Source organism: Dendrobates tinctorius, unplaced genomic scaffold, assembly GCF_039654945.1.
Source record: "Dendrobates tinctorius isolate UK_male_01 unplaced genomic scaffold, ASM3965494v1 ptg000079l, whole genome shotgun sequence".
Taxonomy (NCBI): domain Eukaryota; kingdom Metazoa; phylum Chordata; class Amphibia; order Anura; family Dendrobatidae; genus Dendrobates; species Dendrobates tinctorius.
The window spans coordinates 29483005-29503140 of record NW_027361747.1 but is presented as its reverse complement, the minus strand read 5'-3'; the positions used below and the strand labels follow the sequence as shown (position 1 = coordinate 29503140).

The window sequence follows — 20136 nt, the reverse complement described above, 5'->3', positions numbered from 1 at the left end:
AAGCAGTACATATTACCAGGACAGCAGGTAAAGCGGTGAAGATTGCAGCCACACAGAAACCTCAGTGTCCCTCCTCACCCCAACGCACGTTTCGCATTCAGCTTCTTCCGGGGCTTCAGGATGCACCTAGCAGTGAACATTATGGTGGAGGGATCGGCCAGGTCCTTCTTCCAACAATCAGCGTGTGCGACTGAGGCAGTAGACTTGATGACATCACTACATCGTGTCTGCTTTCCACACAACATAGACCAGAGCAGAGCGTCAGTGAAACAGGAGCGAAGTATGTGGGATGTGTGCCACATCAACAAGGAGTATGTTCTCCCCTTGTTTAGGTGGGTTTCCTCTGGGTTCTCTAGTTTCCTTCCAAACTCCAATGACCTACTTATATTGAATTTGGATTGTGAGCCCCAATGGGGACATCGTTGATATATATTCTGCAGCGCTCTGCAGACATTAAGCAAAGCAAAAATACATAGAGGGACTTTGTAGGCTCATACTGTGTATAAGGAGGCTGTGTGGGGTCATACGGTATATAGAGGATGTTGGCATAGTTAATTCTGCTGTATATTTTGTGATTCAATTAATATACAATAATAATTATAATTAACATGTTAATATTGAATAGAATTAATTTCAGCCTAATGGTTCAACCCTCATCAACAGTTATGGTCTCATGTGGCGCCTTGGTAAAATGAGAGGGTCCAATTTTTGGAGCTCCCATTAAAATGAACAAAGAAAGCGATGAATGTGCAGCAGCCACCTCTCCAATCCTCAGTGTGCACTGGGGAGAGATCAAGTGCCAGCGGTGGGTTCATGTCTACTGGACCTTTATTAAATGCCATAAATGTCCCATATGGGAATACCCCCTTTAAGAAGTCATTGTAATTGTCCTGTGAAACCTTTCATCGTTGAATGTGTTCTCACCGTTTATGCTTCATTGTTTTGTTCTTTTACACAAGATAATCCTACACCTCACAACACATTCACCAGAAGAGAGGGAAAACTGGGTAAAAACCGTTTATTTTATTGGCGTGCTTCCCCCAGGATGGTGGTCTGCAGGCCTTTCATTGCTGCGGAAACCTGACAGACCACCTACAGGTCAACTGAATTGTGGCTGACATTCTCTGTTGTAAATGGCGGCGAGGACGGTGACCAGAGCTTTATCCTTCTCCATTAACTCTTGAAGGGATCGTTCAGACGAGCGTATTATAGCTACATGTGCTGTCCATGTTACACTACATAGCACACAGACCAATGTCATTCTCTGTTCTGTTCCCATCACTTTTTTCATACAAAAAGATAAAGTGCAAAGAAAAATGCAAGGGTTAAGAAGGGCGGCCACTGCGGGGCATTGAATAAAAGCTAAAATGCGATGTCTATTAACGTGGGCCAGCACTGATTATTCCTTCAGGAGTAGTGTTGAGCATTCCGATACTGCAAATATCGGGTATCGGCCGATATTCGCTGTATCGGAATTCCGATACCGAGTACCGATATTTTTTCAATATTGGAATCGGAAGTTCCCATAATGCAAAGAGCCACTGCTGTGGCTCTGATTGGCTGCCGAAATGACGTCATCATGATGCGCAGTCTGTGCGCATCATGATGCGCCGTCAGTTCGGGCCTTCCGGGGGCCTGCTACCATGACGGTGATTGACACATTAGCCAATGATGGGACAGTAGTAGTCCCATCATCCGGCCTATGTGTTGAATGTAAAAAACAAACAAACTACATGCTACATACTACATGCATGCAACATACATACATACTACATATATACCACATGCATGCAACATGCATATTACATATATACCACATGCATGCAACATGCATACTACATATATACCACATGCATGCAACATACAAATATACTACATGCAACATAAATACTACATATTTACTACATGCATGCAACATACAAATATACTACATGCAACATAAATACTACATATATACTACATGCATGCAACATACATATATACCACATGCATGCAACATACATATATACTACATACATGCATACTACATATATACTACATGCATACTACATATATACCACATATATACTACATGCATGCAACATACATATATACTACATGCAACATGCATGCAACATACATACTACATATATACCACATGCATGCAACATGCATACTATATATATACTACATGCATGCAACATACATATATACTACATGCAACATGCATACTACATATATACCACATATATACTACATTCATACAACATACATATATACTACATGCATGCAACATGCATACTACATATATACCACATATATACTACATGCATGCAACATACATATATACTACATGCAACATGCATACTACATATATACTACATGCATGCAACATACATATATACTACATACAATAAATTCATACAATACATACATATAGACATACAGTACATATAACAGAGTACATACTCACCATCACTTGTCACTTTGATCCCCGAAGCCATTGTCATCTATGGAATAAATATTAAAATAACAAAGCACAAATATACTCACCCCTGATCCGCAGAAGTCCACGGGTGTCCCACAACGATCTTGCGTGGAGAACAGCAGCATCAGATGATGCTACCGTTCTCTACGGGCTCCAGGAAACCAGTGTCGGGAGGTAGGTATCCTTCCGTCCTGTATTCCTCCGCCACTGTAAAGAAAAAAAAAAAGTCCCTAGTCTCATTTTATGGCATTGCTGTGTGAAAAATTTCCCATGCAGCTTTTGCCATAAAGTGAGACTAGGGACTTTTTTTTTTTTTTACATTGGCGGAGGAATACAGGGCGGAAGGATACCTACCTCCCGACACTGGTTTCCTGGGCCCCATAGAGAACAGTAGCATCAGCTGATGCTGCAGTTCTCCACGCAAGATTGTCGTGGGACTCTCGTGGATTTCTGCGGATCAGGGAGTATATTGTTTGTTTGTTATTTTAATATTTATTCCAAAAATGACAATGGCTTCGGGGATCAAAGTGACAAGTGATGGTGAGTATGTACTCTGTTATATGTACTGTATGTCTATATGTATGTATTGTATGAATGTATTGTATGTAGTATATATATGTTGCATGCATGTAGTATATATGTTGTATATATGTATGTTGCATGCATGTGGTATATATGTGGTATATGTAGTATCTATGATGTATGTTGCATGTAGTATATATGTATTATATATATGTTGCATGCATGTAGTATATATGTGGTATATATGTAGTATATATGTATGTTGCATGCATGTAGTATATATGTGGTATATATATAGTATGCATGTTGCATGCATGTGGTATATATGTAGTATGTATGTTGCATGCATGTAGTATGCATGTTGCATTTAGTATATATGTATGTTGCATGCATGTGGTATATATGTAGCATGCATGTAGTATATATGTATGTTGCATGCATGTGGTATATATGTAGTATGTATGTAGTATGTATGTTGCATGTAGTATATATGTATTATATATATGTTGCATGCATGTAGTATATATGTTGCATGCATGTAGTATATATGTATGTTGCATGCTTGTAGTATATATGTGGTATATATAGTATGCATGTTGCATGCATGTAGTATATATGTATGTTGCATGCATGTAGTATATATGTATGTTGCATGCATGTAGTATATATGTATGTTGCATGCATGTAGTATATATGTATGTTGCATGCATGTAGTATATATGTATGTTGCATGCATGTAGTATATATGTAGTATATATGTATGTTGCCTGCATGTAGTATGTATGTTGCATGCATGTAGTATATATGTGGTATATATGTATGTTGCATGCATGTGGTATATATGTATGTTGCATGCATGTGGTATATATGTATGTTGCATGCATGTGGTATATATGTATGTTGCATGCATGTGGTATATATATGTTGCATGCATGTGGTATATATGTATGTTGCATGCATGTAGTATATATGTATGTTGCATGCATGTAGTATATATGTATGTTGCATGCATGTAGTATATATGTAGTATTTATGTTGCATGTAGTATATTTGTATGTTGCATGCATGTGGTATATATGTGGTATGTATGTTGCATGCAGTATGTATGTAGCATGTATGTATGTAGCATGTATTTTTTTTTTTTTTGTACATTCAACACATTAGCCGGATGATGGGACTACTACTGTCCCATCATTGGCTAATGTGTCAATCACCGTCATGGTAGCAGGCATCGCCCGATGGGACTTGTAGTCCCATCGGACGATCCTGCACAGACCCCCGCAGTCTGCACAGACCCCCGGGCAGTCGGTACAGACCACCGGCAGGCCGGCACAGCCCCCCGCAGCCTGCACAGACCACCGGTAGGCCGGCACAGCCCCCCGCAGCCTGCACAGACACCCGGGCAGTTGGTACAGACCAAGGGCAGGCCGGCACAGCCCCCCGCAGCCTGCACAGACCACCGGCAGTCCGCACAGACCCCCGGAAGGTCCGTACACCCCCCCCCCAAGAGGCTGTATTAGGAGAGAAAAGGGTTTTTCTTATTCCGATACCGGAAGTCCCATAGACTTGAATGGGACTTCCGGTATCGGAATCGGCGATACCCGATACTTTTTTCCGTATCGGGCTGATACCCTAAAATATCGTATTGGATGGTATCTGATGGTATCGCTCAACACTATTCAGGAGTGAACAAACCCTCCTCTCGCTGCCATCTAACATCACTTGTGAGAGGTTTCACCATAACTCAATCCGTTACTGTAGATAATTGAGCCGCCCACCGGGTCACGCTGAGATATTGGGCTCGATATGAAGCAACAATCAGTTGTGTCATCGTTTACAGCGGATCATGAGGCGAGTCACACGGCTATGAGCCGGACAACCACAACTAATAACAGAAGTTCCCCAAAACAGGAACCGTCACCTATGGTAGAGGTCAGTAGCCCTGGTGTCATCAGACATGACCTTTAGGGTATGTGCACACGTTGCGGATTCCATTGCAGATTTTGCTTAATCTGCAGGTAAAACGACCTGCGTTTTACCTGCGGATTTCCCCTGCGTTTTTACTCCTGCGAATTTCTATAATGGAGCAGTTGTAAAAACGCTGTGGATTCCACACAAAGAATTGACATGCTGCGGATTCAAATCCGCTGTGTTTCTGCGTGGATTTTTCCGCAGCATGTGCACAGCGGTTTTTATTTTACATTGACTATACGGTACTGTACACCGCAGGACCAAATCAGCTGCGGATCCGCAAAGTGTGCACACACCCTTATGCCTGGAAACTAATGATTCCTGCTCAGAAGCATACCTAGGCTTGACCATGACTGGAAGGGTCGCCGGTATACCAGTGGGGTTGAACTGAAGAGTTCTAGGACCCCGAGCAAACAAGTCTTTGTCAATACCCCAAAAACACGGATACTTACCGGTAATGTGTTTTTTTCATAACCCATGACGGCACCACGAGAGAGGGGAGGAAACCTTGAGGATAAAGTGGGTGGCTCCTCTCTCCTAGGTTTACAGAGCACGAGAGGAAACTCCCAGGTTAGTGTGCACACACAAATCATATCTACAGTATATTCTTATTCACTCTTAACCATCAAAACCCAAAGGGAGTGAATAAACAAAATGAAGATTCGCTGGGCCAAAAAGAGTGATTAGATAGGGAGGAAATATAAGGGAGCCGTCATGGGTTACAAAAAAAGACATTACCGGTAAGTAATATCTGTGTTTTTCAGTCACCCATGACGGCACCACGAGAGAATTACAGAGACTTACATTCTTAGGGAGGGACCACAGCCTATAGAACCCTTCTACCAAATGTGAGAACAGAGGAGCCTGATGGATCCAGCCTGCATTGCTTAAATAAGGTGGACGGAGAAGACCATGTGCCTTACAGATCTGGTTGATGGAGGCGTCTGTTTTCTCCGCCCAGGATGTCACCATGGCTCTCGTGTAATGGGCCTTTAGACCTTCAGGAATGGCCCTGCCTGCAGTAACATAGGCTAGCTTGATAGCCTCTCCAACCCATCTCGCCAAGGTCCGTTTAGACACTCTAAAGCCCTTCCTAGCTCCCTGGAAAGATACAAATAGAGCCCTTTGCTTCCTCCAGGGTTCTGTCACCTCTAGATACCACAGTAAGCACCTCCTGTCATCTAGGGTGTGTAGCCTCTCCTGATTGCTGGGATTGGAACTAAAGGATGACGATACTATCTCCTGTGTCCTATGAAAGCTGCTGGGTCCAGTCTAAAAATCACCCTGTCTTCCATGATCTGAGTGTTGTTTTTGGAGGCAAAAAGTTCTGTCTGGAAACGACTCCACATATCCACGCCTTTACTGAGAATTTCCCATCAAGGACAGGAAACCAACTGATGCGGAGAGAGAAGCCTCCTTTTTATCTTGAAGGTTTCCTGTCCTTGAAGGGCGGATCCCCTCTTGTGGTGCCATCATGGGTGACTGAAAAAAATGTATAGCTGTCTGAGAGCAGTGATCCCATCCATTCTCCAACTATGATAGTGGAAAGTGCTGTTATAATGTGGTACTTGCCAGGGAAGGGTCCTGGGTGCCATGTATGAGATGCATGTAACGGACGCAGATCATATAGAGCTCTGGGGAGCCAATGGCAGAGGACTAAGCAGGGGATGATGTCTGGGGGTCTCTAGTGACTGTGTATGGGGGCACTCTCTAGGTGCTTGTCTCTGTGTATGGGGGCTCTCTCTAGGTTACTGTGTAAGGGGGTACTCTCTAGGTGACTGTCTCTGTATGGGGGCACTCTAGGTGACTGTGTATGGGGGCACTCTCTAGGTGACTGTCTCTGTGTATGGGGGCACTCTCTAGGTAACTGTGTATGGGGGGCACTCTCTAGGTGACTGTATGGGGGCACTCTCTAGGTGACTGTCTCTGTGTAAGGGGGCACTCTCTAGGTTACTGTGTAAGGGGGTACTCTCTAGGTGACTGTCTCTCTGTATGGGGGCACTCTAGGTGACTGTGTATGGGGGGCACTCTAGGTGACGCTCTCTATATGGGGGCACTCTAGGTGACTGTCTCTGTGTATGGGGGCACTCTAGGTAACTGTGTATGGGGGACACTCTAGGTGACTGTGTATGGGGGCACTCTCTAAGTGACTGTCTCTGTGCAAGGGGGCACTCTCTAGGTGACTGTCTCTCTGTATGGGGGCACTCTCTAAGTGACTGTCTCTCTGTATGGGGGCACTCTCTAGGTGACTGTCTCTCTGTATGGGGGCACTCTCTAGGTGACTGTGTAAGGGGGCACTCTCTAGGTGACTGTCTCTCTGTATGGGGGGCACTCTAGGTGACTGTGTATGGGGGCACTCTCTAGGTGACTGTCTGTGTATGGGGGCACTCTTTAGGTGACTGTCTCTGTTTAAGGGGTACACGCTCTAGGTGACTGTCTCTGTGTAAGGGGGGCACTCTGTAGGTGACTGTCTCTGTGTAAGGGGTGCACTCTCTAGGTGACTGTCTGTTAGGGGGCACTCTGTAGGTGACTGTCTCTGTGTAAGGGGGGAACTCTCTAGGTGCCTGTCTCTGTGTATTAGAGGGCACTCTCTAGGTGCCTGTCTCTGTGTATTGGGAGGCACTCTCTAGGTGACTGTCTCTCTGTATGGGGGCACTCTAGGTGATTGTAAGGGGGGCACTCTCTAGGTGACTGTCTCTGTATGGGGGAACTCTCTAGGTGACTGTCTCTCTGTATGGGGGCACACTCTAGGTGCCTGTCTCTCTGTATGGGGGCACACTCTAGGTGCCTGTGTATGGGGGCACTCTCTAGGTGACTGTCTCTGTGTAAGGGGGAAACTCTCTAGGTGCCTGTCTGTGTATTAGAGGGCACTCTCTAGGTGCCTGTCTCTGTGTAAGGGAGGCACTCTGTAGGTGACAGTCTATGTGTAAGGGGGGCACTCTGTAGGTGACTGTATGTGTAAGGGAGGCACTCTCTAGGTGCCTGTCTCTGTGTATTGGAGGGCACTCTCTAGGTGACTGTCTCTCTGTATGGGGGCACTCTCTAGGTGACTGTGTATGGGGGGCACTCTAGGTGACTGTCTCTCTGTATGGGGGCACTCTAGGTGACTGGGGGGGCACTCTCTAGGTGACTGTGTAGGGGGGCACTCTAGGTGACTGTCTCTGTGTAAGGGGGCACTCTCTAGGTGACTGTCTGTATGGGGGCACTCTAGGTGACTGCCTCTCTGTATGGGGCACTTTCTAGGTGACTGTCTCTGTGTATTGGGGGGCACTTTCTAGGTGCCTGTCTGTGTATGGGGGCACTCTCTAGGTGCCTGTCTGTGTATGGGGGCACTCTCTAGGTGCCTGTCTGTGTATGGGGGCACTCTCTAGGTGCCTGTCTGTGTATGGGGGGCACTCTCTAGGTGCCTGTCTGTGTATTGGGGGGCACTCTCTAGGTGACTGTCTCTGTGTATTGGGGGGCACTCTCTAGGTGACTGTCTCTGTGTATTGGGGGGCACTCTCTAGGTGCCTGTCTGTGTATGGGGGGGCACTCTCTAGGTGCCTGTCTGTGTATGGGGGCACTCTCTAGGTGCCTGTCTGTGTATGGGGGGGGGGGGCGACCCGACTGTTCCACACTTCCCCGCAGATAATCCCCCACAGTTGCTCTCCTCCTCTCTCCACCTTCCAGAAACGTGTGCTCTGTGCTGCAGCTGCACTGTGGTGCTCGCTCTCGGGACAGTGACACTGACTCCTCCCCTACACTCTGCCCAGGGTAGTGATCGCACCATGTGACACACTGAGCCTCCCCTTTATTGGTAATTGGTACCTCCCGGTCGTGGTCATATGACATTGAGGTTAGAGCGCTGGGTAGATTATCTCGGGCGATGTCGGGGGTGATGCCGGGCTCCGCGCTGGTGTCCTGCCTGCTGCTCACATTATGTGTCGCCTGCCTGGCCCAGGACGTGCCCCCGGTGAGTGGGACCCCGCGGCAATGTCTGCACCGGGCAGGGGGGCTTGTCACGGGTTGTTGCGCTGAGAGCCGCTTCCGGGTGGTGCAGTGTGCGGTGATCAGCAGAGGCATGTCTGTGTATGCCGTGTATGTACGGGGGCGCTGTTACCACAGAGGTCTGTGTGCTCGGAGAGCGTCTCCCGCCCTTGTCGCTGTACGTTATAATGGGGATTACACAACTCCTCTACTGTCATGTTCCGCAGCTGGTATGTGCACACGGTGCGGATTCTGCTGCGTTGTACAGTACCTTTATTCCCTATGGAAATTAAAAAACGCTGTGCACATGCTGCGGATTTTCCGTGCGGTTTTGCTGCGGTTTACAATCTGCAGCATGTCAATTGTTTGGTGCAGAAACGCTGCGGTTTTACACCTCATCCTTTATGAGGTGTAAGGCTGTGTGCACACGCTGCGGATTAGGTGCAGATTCATCTGCGTGGATTTTGTAAAATCCGCAGGTGAAACCGCAGGTCAAAAGACCTGCGGATTGCTCTGTGGTTTTGCCCTGCGGTTTTTCATCTCCTCAATGGAGGAGATGGCAAACCGCAGGAGAATCCGCAGAAAGAATTGACATGTCAATTCTTTCTGCAGATTGAAAACCGCAGATAATCCGCACGGAAAAATCTGCACCGTCTGCACTGCGGTTTTTGATTCCCATAGGGAATAATGGTACTGTACACCGCAGCAAAATCCGCAACGTGTGCACACAGCCTAAAACCGCAGATAAACCGCAGGACTTTTGTCCTGCGGATTTACCTGCGGTTTTCTCTCCAAAATCCGCACACCAAAAAAACTACGTGTGCACAAAGCCTTTGTTCCTTTGAATCCGCAGGCGGAAAAAACATGGACAACTTTTACCTTGAGAACAACTTCAATGTATGTTTTCAAAATGGGCAAAAAAAAATTCTGTGCCCTCCAACAAGGGAGGGCGCTCACGTCCCATGCCCTCCCGTACTGGAAATGGCGCTCGCGTCCCATGCCCCCGCTGTACTGGAAATGGCGCTCGCGTCCCATGCCCCCCCCCGTACTGGAAATGGCGCTCGCGTCCCATGCCCCCGCTGTACTGGAAATGGCGCTCGCGTCCCATGCCCCCCCCCAGACTGGAAATGGCACTTGCGTCCTGTTTCCCCCCCCCCCCCCCGTACTGGAAATGGCGCTCGCGTCCCATGCCCCCCCAGACTGGAAATGGTGCTCGTGTCCCGTGCCCCCTTCCCAACTGGAAATGGCGCTCGCGTCCCGTGCCCCCGACTTTATATGGCGCTCGCGTCCCGTGCCCCTGACTTTAAATGGCGCTTGCGTCCCATGCCCCCCTCTGACTGGAAATGGCACTCTCGTCTCATGCCCCCCCCCCCCCCCTCTGACTGGAAACGGCGCTTGCGTCCCTTTCCCTCCCAACTGGAAATGGCGCACGCGTCCTGTGCCCCCCGACTTGAAACAGCACTCACGTACCGTGCCCCCCCAACCGGAAATGGCGCCGCGTCCTGTGGCCCTCCCCCCCCCGACTGGAAACAGCACTCGCGTCCCGTGCCCCCCCCCAACTGAAAATGGCGCACACGTACTGTGCCCCCCTTTGACTGGACACGAACCGTGCTGGCTATAATATAAAAAAAAAAACCTGGGAAATAATAATTAATAAACAAACATTGTTCTTCCTGAATAAAACAGGAAACTGTCTAGCGCTTCAGCATCATCTCTGAGCAGGTGAGGGCGCTCTAGGCTGGAGATGGCTTCCTGCATGTCACTGGTGTATTCGGTTGTGTCTGTGTGAAGGAAATCTGTCCTTAGATTCCAGGCGGGGAGCGCAGGAGAGACCGCAATAGTTCCTGGACATAAACCGTCTGGGACTATAGGAAGAGGCTGGAGCAGTTAGTGACAGGTCTCAGCCATGTCTGTATGCAAGGAGAGACCTGTCAGTCCCCAGGACGTCAGCACTCTCCTCAGCACTCTCGTCAGGTCTCTTCTATGCTAAAAATTGGTTAAAGAACAATACGAAGTAGGGAGAAAAAAACCCAATAAAAATATTTTTATATTTTGGTAAATAGTGCTGTTACCATTGTGTACAGTTCATTAAAATATGTTAAATTCTGTGTTTATATTTTACATTTTTATTTTTTAATTAGAAAAAGATTGGTCATTTAACTTTATTATTATTTAGTAATATTTTTTTAAGCACTTTTTTAAAATACGTTTTTACTTTTATTCGTCCCCTTAGTGGAATTGAGCCTGCGATGCTAAAGTAACGCAGTACATAGTACAATAACGGAGCCCAGGTATAGAGGGTGGTTTGGGGGTCAGTAGATTGCACCTATGGGTGAGACGATGGGCACCAGAACTATTGTGCCGCTGTCAGATAGACAAAGCCAGCAGTACCCCGTGCGTTAGGGGGGATTACAGGGAACGTGTCGCCATAGCAGAAGAGACACACGATGTCTGAACTCGCCTCTCCGCAGGACGGCTCCGGCCCGTGTTCTGCATGTAATACCTCCTGTACAGAGCGTGGACCGCTCGCGGCTTCCTGCCGGGGAGTGAACATGAGTTCAGAGGTAATTCTCCATCATTGGCTTAGGTAGTGAAATGGACGCTTCTGAATGCGATGGCTTTCTCTTGGCAGGAGGGCTCAAAAACTCTTGTCGGAATGTATCTCTGGCTGTGCACACTGCAGTCCCTGCAGACTTCTGCATGTTGTTTGCTTTTAAATTACTATAGAATATCCAATAATATAGTCACAGGGATAAGTAAGACATAATGACCTCACTGCTGGAAATGTCTTGTTTCAGTACACAGAAGATTGCAGAAGTGGAACGTACCCCCCCAGTGGACCAACGTAAGCACCGTTACCCTTTATAGGAAGGAAACCCTAATCCGGTACTTTTAGTAGATTACATCTGGTTTCTGAGTTGTCCGACTGTGAGCCGGCTCTGACTTCCCTCCATCTGCTGTTACCTCTATAGACGGTAATAAGCAGGTGCCAGACATAACCAGTGGGTGCAACCCGCCATCTCATCTGCACTGTGTGTTACTCATGCTGACTACAACTGCATCACCACTGAAGCCGCTAGTTTTCAGCGGTGGTCATGTGGGCTGCTGTTGTGATATCTCTGCTGCTGCTTGGCAGTAATAATAATAAATAATCTTTATTTTTATATAGCGCCAACATATTCCACAGCGCTTTACAGGTTGAAAGTTAAGGCTGGAGAAGCGGTTCTGGATTCGGCAGAGGGCTGTTATCAGCCAAGTTTATTCATTTTTACCTACGTGAACCCCAAAGGCATAAAAAAAAAAACTTTTATACCAGGAAAACCCCTATAAAGTATGAGTCAGTTTCCTTTAAAAAAAATAAATAAATAAAAATCTGGCACTGTTATGGGGGGCACTGTTGGGCTTTATTAGCTCTCTTACAGCGTCTTAAAGATGTTGTCCACTACTTTTTCATTGACATATCCTAAGGATAGCTCGTCAATGTGTGACTGGTCAGGGTCCTACACCCGCCACGTCTCTGAGCTAGAATGAGGTGGGATTGGGCAGAGCAGTCTCTTTGAGTCCAGATCGCATCTTTGCTCGCTGTTTGGTGTGATGGGACGTCATTGTCCGATCGCTCCAAGCAGTGCCGTGGCCTAGCACCAGCCTATGATTGGTGGTATAACAGCACCGATCATAAGCTGGCGTTCCGTTTTTAGGCAATCTCATTGCCTGATATCGTTGTGATTGGCTGTTCAGTGTGGCAGCGAGCACAGGTACCCTGCTGTCAGAATCAGCAGGCACCTTAATACAATCACCATCGTCATGGTGCCACATTTTCGCCAGGACGTATCTATACCTCCAAAGTCGGAAACCTCTTCCCAGCCAGGACGTATGGATATGTCTAAGGTCGTAAAGGGGTTAATCCATCAGCACCTAAAGATGACACTGCAGAAGGTGCCAGTAGGCGGTAGTGCAAGCTCAGCGGGAATAAGCGGATTCAACTGCTGTTGTCATTGATTGAGAGCAGAATCTATATGAGCAATTGAATCTGTCAACAGGATTTTGATATGTAATCTGATAGCAGCATGATGTAGGGGCATAGACCCTGATTACATCGGTGTGTCACTTACTGGACTGCTCTTGCGGTTTTACTAATCTCCTGTTGATAAAACACTGGATTTTGTCTTGTGCCTCCTTGTCCCCCTGCTCTTTGTAATCCCACCCTCACCACTTATTGGCAGCTTTCTGTGGACATGGTGTAGATCAGTGATGTGGGCGAGACTATACAGAGCTCGGCATTCAGAGAACTGCTAGATCTGCAGCAGATAAACAATGATTTTACCAGAATGACAGCAAGCAGACTAGCAAGTGATAATTTACTGGAATCAAGGTCTCCTGTTAAGGGGAGAATATATGGCATATGAATATATACAAGAATAAAACCTATAAGTTTATATGGACGCTTTGCTGAATATTAGAATCATGTACCTTTAAGATATTTCTGATGTACCTTGGTCTTCTCCCAGCTTTGTGCAGTGGATGATTTCACAAACTCCCCTCTCCCGCTCTCTGATCACAACCTTCTTTCATTCTCTATCAAGAACTGCCAGGCGTCTCAGGTCACCCCCACTGTCCATACTTATAGAAACATACAGGCCATTAACACCCAGAAACTTATGAAGAACTTGCATCTTCATTGGCCCCTATCTCCTCCCTCTCATGTCCTGATTCTGCATTGAAGCATTACAATGAAACACTTCAAACTGCCGGGATGAATTTGCACCCCCTATACTTAGAACAACACGTCAAAGACAGCGACAACCCTGGCACACCCTGCAAACACGTTTCCTGCAGCGGTGCTCCAGGTGTGCTGAACGTCTATGGAGAAAATCCAATCTACACGAAGATTTCACCCATTATAAGTTTATGCTTAGAACATACAACACTGCCCTTCACCTCTCCAAACAAACCTATTTCAACACCCTCATCACCTCACTGTCCAATAACCCTAAACGTCTCTTTGGCACTTTTCATTCCCTACTCAACCCAAGAGTACAGGCCCCAACCATGGAGCTCCAAGCTGACGATCTGGCCAATTACTTCAAAGAAAAAATTGGCCATATCCGACAGGAAATTATCTCCCAATCACCTCATACCATGCACTGTCCTCCCTCCCCCACTGCATCTAGCTCACTCTCTGATTTTGAACCAGTCACAGAAGAAGAAGTAAGCAGGCTCCTTGCATCTTCTCGCCCAACCACCTGCACCAGTGACCCATTTCCGTCACATCTCCTCCAGTCCCTTTCCCCTGCTGTCACCACTCGCCTAACTAAAATATTTAACCTCTCTCTCTTCTGGTATCTTTCCCTCCTTATTTAAGCATGCCATCGATACATCCACTACTTAAAAAACCATCCCTCGACCAAAACTGTGCCGCTAACTATAGACCTGTCTCTAATCTTCCCTTCATCTCTAAACTCCTGGAACGCCTGGTCCACTCCCGTCTTATCTGCTATCTCTTTGATAACTCTCTTCTCGACCCTCTCCAATCCGGTTTCCGCTCTCTACACTCTTCTGAAACTGCCCTCACAAAAGTCTCTAATGATCTACTAACAGCTAAATCTAAAGGTCACTATTCCATGCTAATTCACTTGGATCTCCTCTCTGCAGCATTCGACACTATGGATCATCAGCTTCTCCTCACTATGCTCCGCTCCATCGGCATCAAGGACACCGTTCTCTCCTGGTTTTCCTCCTATCTCTCTGAGCGCTCCATTACTGTATCTTTTGCTGGCTCCTCCTCCTCTCATCTTCCCCTTACTGTTGGGGTTCATCAAGGATCAGTCCTAGGCCCCCTCCTCTTCTCTTTGTACACTGCCCCTATTGGTCAAACAATCAGTAGATTTGGTTTCCAGTACCATCTCTATGCTGATGACACCCAATTATACGCTTCCTCTCATGACATCACTCCTGCCTTTTTAGAAAACACCAGCGATTGTCTAAACGCTTAGTCTAACATCATGTCCTCACTTTATCTGAAACTGAACCTGTCAAAGACTGAACTCCTTGTGTTTCCTCCCTCTACAAATGTACCTATACCCGACATTGCCATTTCTGTGTGTGGTTCCACTATTACTTCCCAGCAACATGCCCGCTGTCTTGGGGTCATACTTGACTCCGAGCTTTCCTTTGCCCCCCACATCCGATCACTGGCTCGCTCTTGTTATCTGCATCTCAAAAAATTTCTAGAATTCAACCTTTTCTTACCTTTGACTCCACAAAAACTCTTACTGTTTCTCTTATTCATTCTCGTCTCGACTGTTGTAACTCTCTTCTAATCAGTCTCCCTCTTACCAAACTTTCCCCCCTCCAATCTGTCTTCAATGCTGCAGCCAGGATCATATTCCACGCCAATCGTTACACCGATGCCTCTACCTTGTGCCAGTCCTTACACTGGCTACCCATCCACTCCAGAATCCAGTACAAACTTATTACCCTCACCCACAAAGCTCTCCATGGCTCAGCACCACCCTACATCTCCTCCCTTGTTTCAGTCTACCACCCTACCCGTGCCCTTCATTCTGCTGATGACCTGAGGTTAGCATCCTTAATAATCAGAACCTCCCACTCCCGTCTCCAAGAATATACACGTGCTGCGCCAATTCTTTGGAATGCACTTCCCAGGTCAATACGAGTAGTCCCCAATCCCTGTCTAGAGGGATGCGGAGGGCACCATCAATAGTAAGATTAATTGGGAGGGATCCAACCACAGTATGTCAAAAAATTTACATATAAATCACCAGGCGAAACAAAGAAGACATACATCAAAAGCAGGGATCACCATAGAAAAATTATCAATTTTATTACATGAGATATACAAGACATTAAAAACATTTACAATAGACAAAGGTTATTAGCATAACCTATAACCCTGGGAGCAATAACAAGCCCTACAAAACACCACCCGGTTATATACATATAATGTGTGTGGCAAGTCCACATAACAGATATAATATGTATAATACACTAAGCCCTACACAAAGGATCTAGATATATAATATGGCAAGGTACATCAATTTAAATACGCCAAGAGCCAAATCCTAAATGCAGATGAATTCAAAGAGGAACTATAGGGTTAACCAAAACCAGAGTGTGTAGCAAGGGGCACAATGAAGTCACAGTTGTGACGACACGCGTCGGGTTATGGGAGCAATCCCTGGTCCTCCTACACCATTTTTATGCATGATGGTTATTTGTACTCAATGAGCATGTCCGTCATTATTCTATCTGCCTGCTGCCTTGGGTGGTAAAGTATATGGGAGGGGAGGTGTATTTCTTATCTTGCTACACACTCTGGTTTTGGTTAACCCTATAGTTCCTCTTTGAATTTTTGAACACGGGTTAATATAGTGACCTTTACTATAGTTCACTATACTGGACCATTATTTGATGCCACAATATTCCATTCTGATTTATTTAGAACTTTTATGGTGTGTATTTTCATATACTTATACCCCTGTTTCCTCCTTCCCCTTGCCTAAATATTTGCATGTAGGTTAAATTTGCTGCATAAAGCCAACCATACCCATTGTGTTTCTTTTTGCCCCCCGAATCAGGGCTGTGGAGTCGGTAAGCCAAACTTGCGACTCCGACTCCTCAATTTCCCTTACTCCGACTCCGACTCCACGACTCCGACTCCCACACATATTGCTTATATTTAAGTGAAAAATGTATTGTAGTACAATGTGAACCTCAGACATTTAATCATTTTTATGATCCAATAATCAAGATATTTAGATAGAACAGAATATATATTGGTGTACTACCCGGTTTTCATTCTTTTTGGTACAGATACGATATGGATAGACAGATATGGATAAATGGATAGATAGAGCAGATTTCTAATCTGCTTTTGCTATTGAAAACATTATCTATGAGCTCAAAAACCTTTCAGGTGATGCAGTTTTTTAAAAAGATGATCAGCTTTTGCAGCTGAAAAACGTATCCTCAAAAAACACAGGAAAAACACTGTGTGTGAATGTAGCCTTAGATCAGGAATATAACAGCCATTTATAGGACATTTCATAACTTTCCCAAACTCCTATGAAAAAATATTCAGTACATCCTGCATTGAACTACTGTACCCAATTTATTATATATTTTAGGAGTCGGTCCATTTTATACCGACTCCGACTCCGACTCCACCAAAATGAGCACCGACTCCGACTCCACGACTCCGACTCCACAGCCCTGCCCCTAATGCATACTCCTAAATATCTGCATTTAGGATTTGGCTCTTGGCATATTTAAATTGATGTACCTTGCCATATTATATATCTAGATCCTTTGTATAGGGCTTAGTGTATTATACATATTATATCTGTTATGTGGACTTGCCACACACATTATATGTATATAACCGGGTGGTGTTTTGTAGGGCTTGTTATTGCTCCCAGGGTTATAGGTTATGCTAATAACCTTTGTCTATTTTAAATGTTTTTAATCTTTTTTTTTTTTTTTTTTTGGTGTCTTGTATATCTCATGTAATAAAATTGATAATTTTTCTATGGGTGATCCCTGCTTTTAATGTATGTCTTCTTTGTTTCTCCTGGTGATTTATCGTCCCCAATCCCTATAATTTTAAGCGTGCCCTGAAAACAAATTTATTCAGACTGGCCTATCGCCTCAACACATTAACCTAATCTATCCCTGTGTGGCACAGTCAAAAGTTTTACCATAACCAGGTTCCCCGCATCATGTTCCCACATGCTTTATGCATCCATTAGCCCTCTGTGTCTGTACTGTTACACACTTAACATTATGGCTGGTCCATACAATCAGGGCAACTGTTACCATCCACCTTTCGTGTCTCCCCTTTTTTCCTCATAGATTGTAAGCTTGCGAGCAGGGCCCTCATTCCTCTTGGTATCTGTCATCACCTATGTGACTATTGTTATGCTGTAATGTCTATCATCTGTACAAGTCCCCTCTGAAATGTAAAGTGCTGCGGAATATGTCGGCGCTATAGAAAATGTATTATTATTACCTTGAGATTTGCTGATGCTGACATGGATTTTAGAAAGTTGTATAATCCACCTAGTTCCATCGAAACTAGGTTAGGCTAGAAGCAATACTCACTAGAGTAATGATTATATAGTAACAAAGATAATGATATAGAACATGTGAGATCAATAGTAATTTGTGATATCAATTAACTTGGAAAGACCTATGATGTAATGCACTAAAACCGCCTGATTTTTGCTATAAAATGTTGTACACTTCTGGAAATCAGAAATAATTTGAGAGACAATTGCTCGCATTTGTCCTGATTTCTCCGGCCGTAAAATCTCACATTCAATTTGGAAGCAGAACAATTAAGATGAGAACACACACATTCTGTGTGCCATAACACTCCGTTCTGTCACTACGTTATTCTCCTTTCAGATTACATATTGGGAATCTGTCACCGGGTTTTTGCTTTTAAACAACTTGAGGCATGTTATTTTGTCCGGCGTTGGGAATTGCCGCAGGATATGCCATAACTGCATCCATTAGCAGTTGGACAGTGTAGTTCTCAGCGCACAGAAGGTGAAATAATGAATGGTACAACACTGGGGTGTTGGGGAGATGCATGGATACATGGGCTAGCCTGGTAATTAATGCCCATCTGCTCACAATATATTGTACAACTTTAAAAATGTGTTTGTTTTTTTTCTGTTTTAGAAATTGTCCCATTAAAATAGTACAAGTTATCTATAACTACATGCTCTCAGAAAAGACTGTAAATGGTAGAGCCACAGTTCCTGCCCATAGGATATGGGGATCGGCTGCCTGACACCCCTTCTATTCAGAGAATGGGACAAATGTCATCAATTTAAAAAACAAAACAAACAAAACATTTCTTCTTCATAACTGTTGCTGCCCTTACAGATACCAAGGAAATGTACCATGGTACACCGTAAATCTGGACCACGCACCAAGGGAAAGATGGCAGAAGATAATAGCCGATAAGAAACAGCCTGTGAGTGTGGAAAGTCTGCAGTGTTGTTTATGGAGATGTCAACAGATATTATTGTTGGAATATACGACTTTTTCTTAAAAACCTATATGTAGGAAAGAACAGGATTACTGATGACTGTACAAGATCTGTGCAGATAGTTCCCTTGGTCAACTTAAAATCTAAGTATTCTTTCAGGTTCTTGTGTGTGTGTGTGTGTGTGTGTGTGGGGGGGAAATTGCCTGGGCATATGGCTGAGTTTACTAGCGTAGCTTTGTGTGTATATAATATATACCTCCAGCCAGCTTGCCAGTAGCTGGCTATAGGTTTTAAATAACAAGGTGTTGTAGCGGTCCTAACAGGCAGTGCGGGATAGTCTGCGGCCACACAGTGCAGGAGACATAGGAGTGAATCTATAGGATTGAGAGCTATACCAGTGTAAAAGCAATATAAACGAGGGGTTATCAGATTAGTAATTCCACAGTAATTGAATCCTAGACATACACAACAATATATCAAATTATGGTAATAGATTATGAAAATAATGTCTACCAATGCTACACTACAAAGTGGATATAATAAAATTACATACATCTTTTAGTTGTGGATCCATTAAATGATGGGTGGATTGATCCCCCCTCATTACTTCTCGAGACCAATAGAATTCCATATAGTGACCAATACAACAAACCTTGTTGCTTTGTAAATGTACTCGTAATACATTATCAAATAAAAGTTAATTTTTAGTTACTCGCAGAATCTTTAGTTGGGGTCTATTTGTAAATGAGCTGAAATACCAGACCCAGTCTACATACAGGTGCGGTGGAGTCTGTGGAAGAAAGCAGCCCTGCTTCTGTAGTCCTGTATAACCGTTTTATGACTGTATTTTTCTTTCACCTTACTTACTCATTTTTTATTTCCCACAGCTAACCGCAATGATTCAGCAAATTAAGGATCTTGTGAAATTTTTCTTCCATAGTGAGAAACTCATTGACTTGGTAGACACTAAATTGGTAAGTTTACCGTGCTGATGTCTCATTGATGTGTGCGGGAATAGAGGTGGTCTTATCACTGATGGCCTGGTCTAGGTTTTAGGGGCTTAGAAAGGAATCACGGTTCACCTCCGATCACACCAACGTTGTGGCTTCCACTTATGTCAGTCAGATCCATTGCATGAATTACAATGACAGCGCCCATCAGGCCCAGGTGATGTGTAATGGTCTGAAAAAAA

General features: G+C 44.9%; 1 protein-coding gene across 2 annotated transcripts in view; it reads left to right on the top strand.

Annotated features, from left to right (window-relative positions):
* Positions 1 to 8755: 8755 nt before the first annotated feature.
* The window catches only part of ASAH1 (N-acylsphingosine amidohydrolase 1), a 64723-nt gene continuing 53342 nt past the window's right edge, over positions 8756 to 20136 (top strand). The window contains exons 1-4 of one of the 2 annotated variants that reach the window (XM_073583654.1): positions 8756 to 8912; positions 11725 to 11771; positions 18839 to 18929; positions 19832 to 19918. In XM_073583654.1, coding sequence (XP_073439755.1) covers positions 8826 to 8912; positions 11725 to 11771; positions 18839 to 18929; positions 19832 to 19918 — 312 coding nt within the window. In that variant the 5' untranslated portion in view covers positions 8756 to 8825. The remainder of the gene's footprint in view (positions 8913 to 11724; positions 11772 to 18838; positions 18930 to 19831; positions 19919 to 20136) is intronic. The other variant, XM_073583655.1, reaches the window with a different exon arrangement.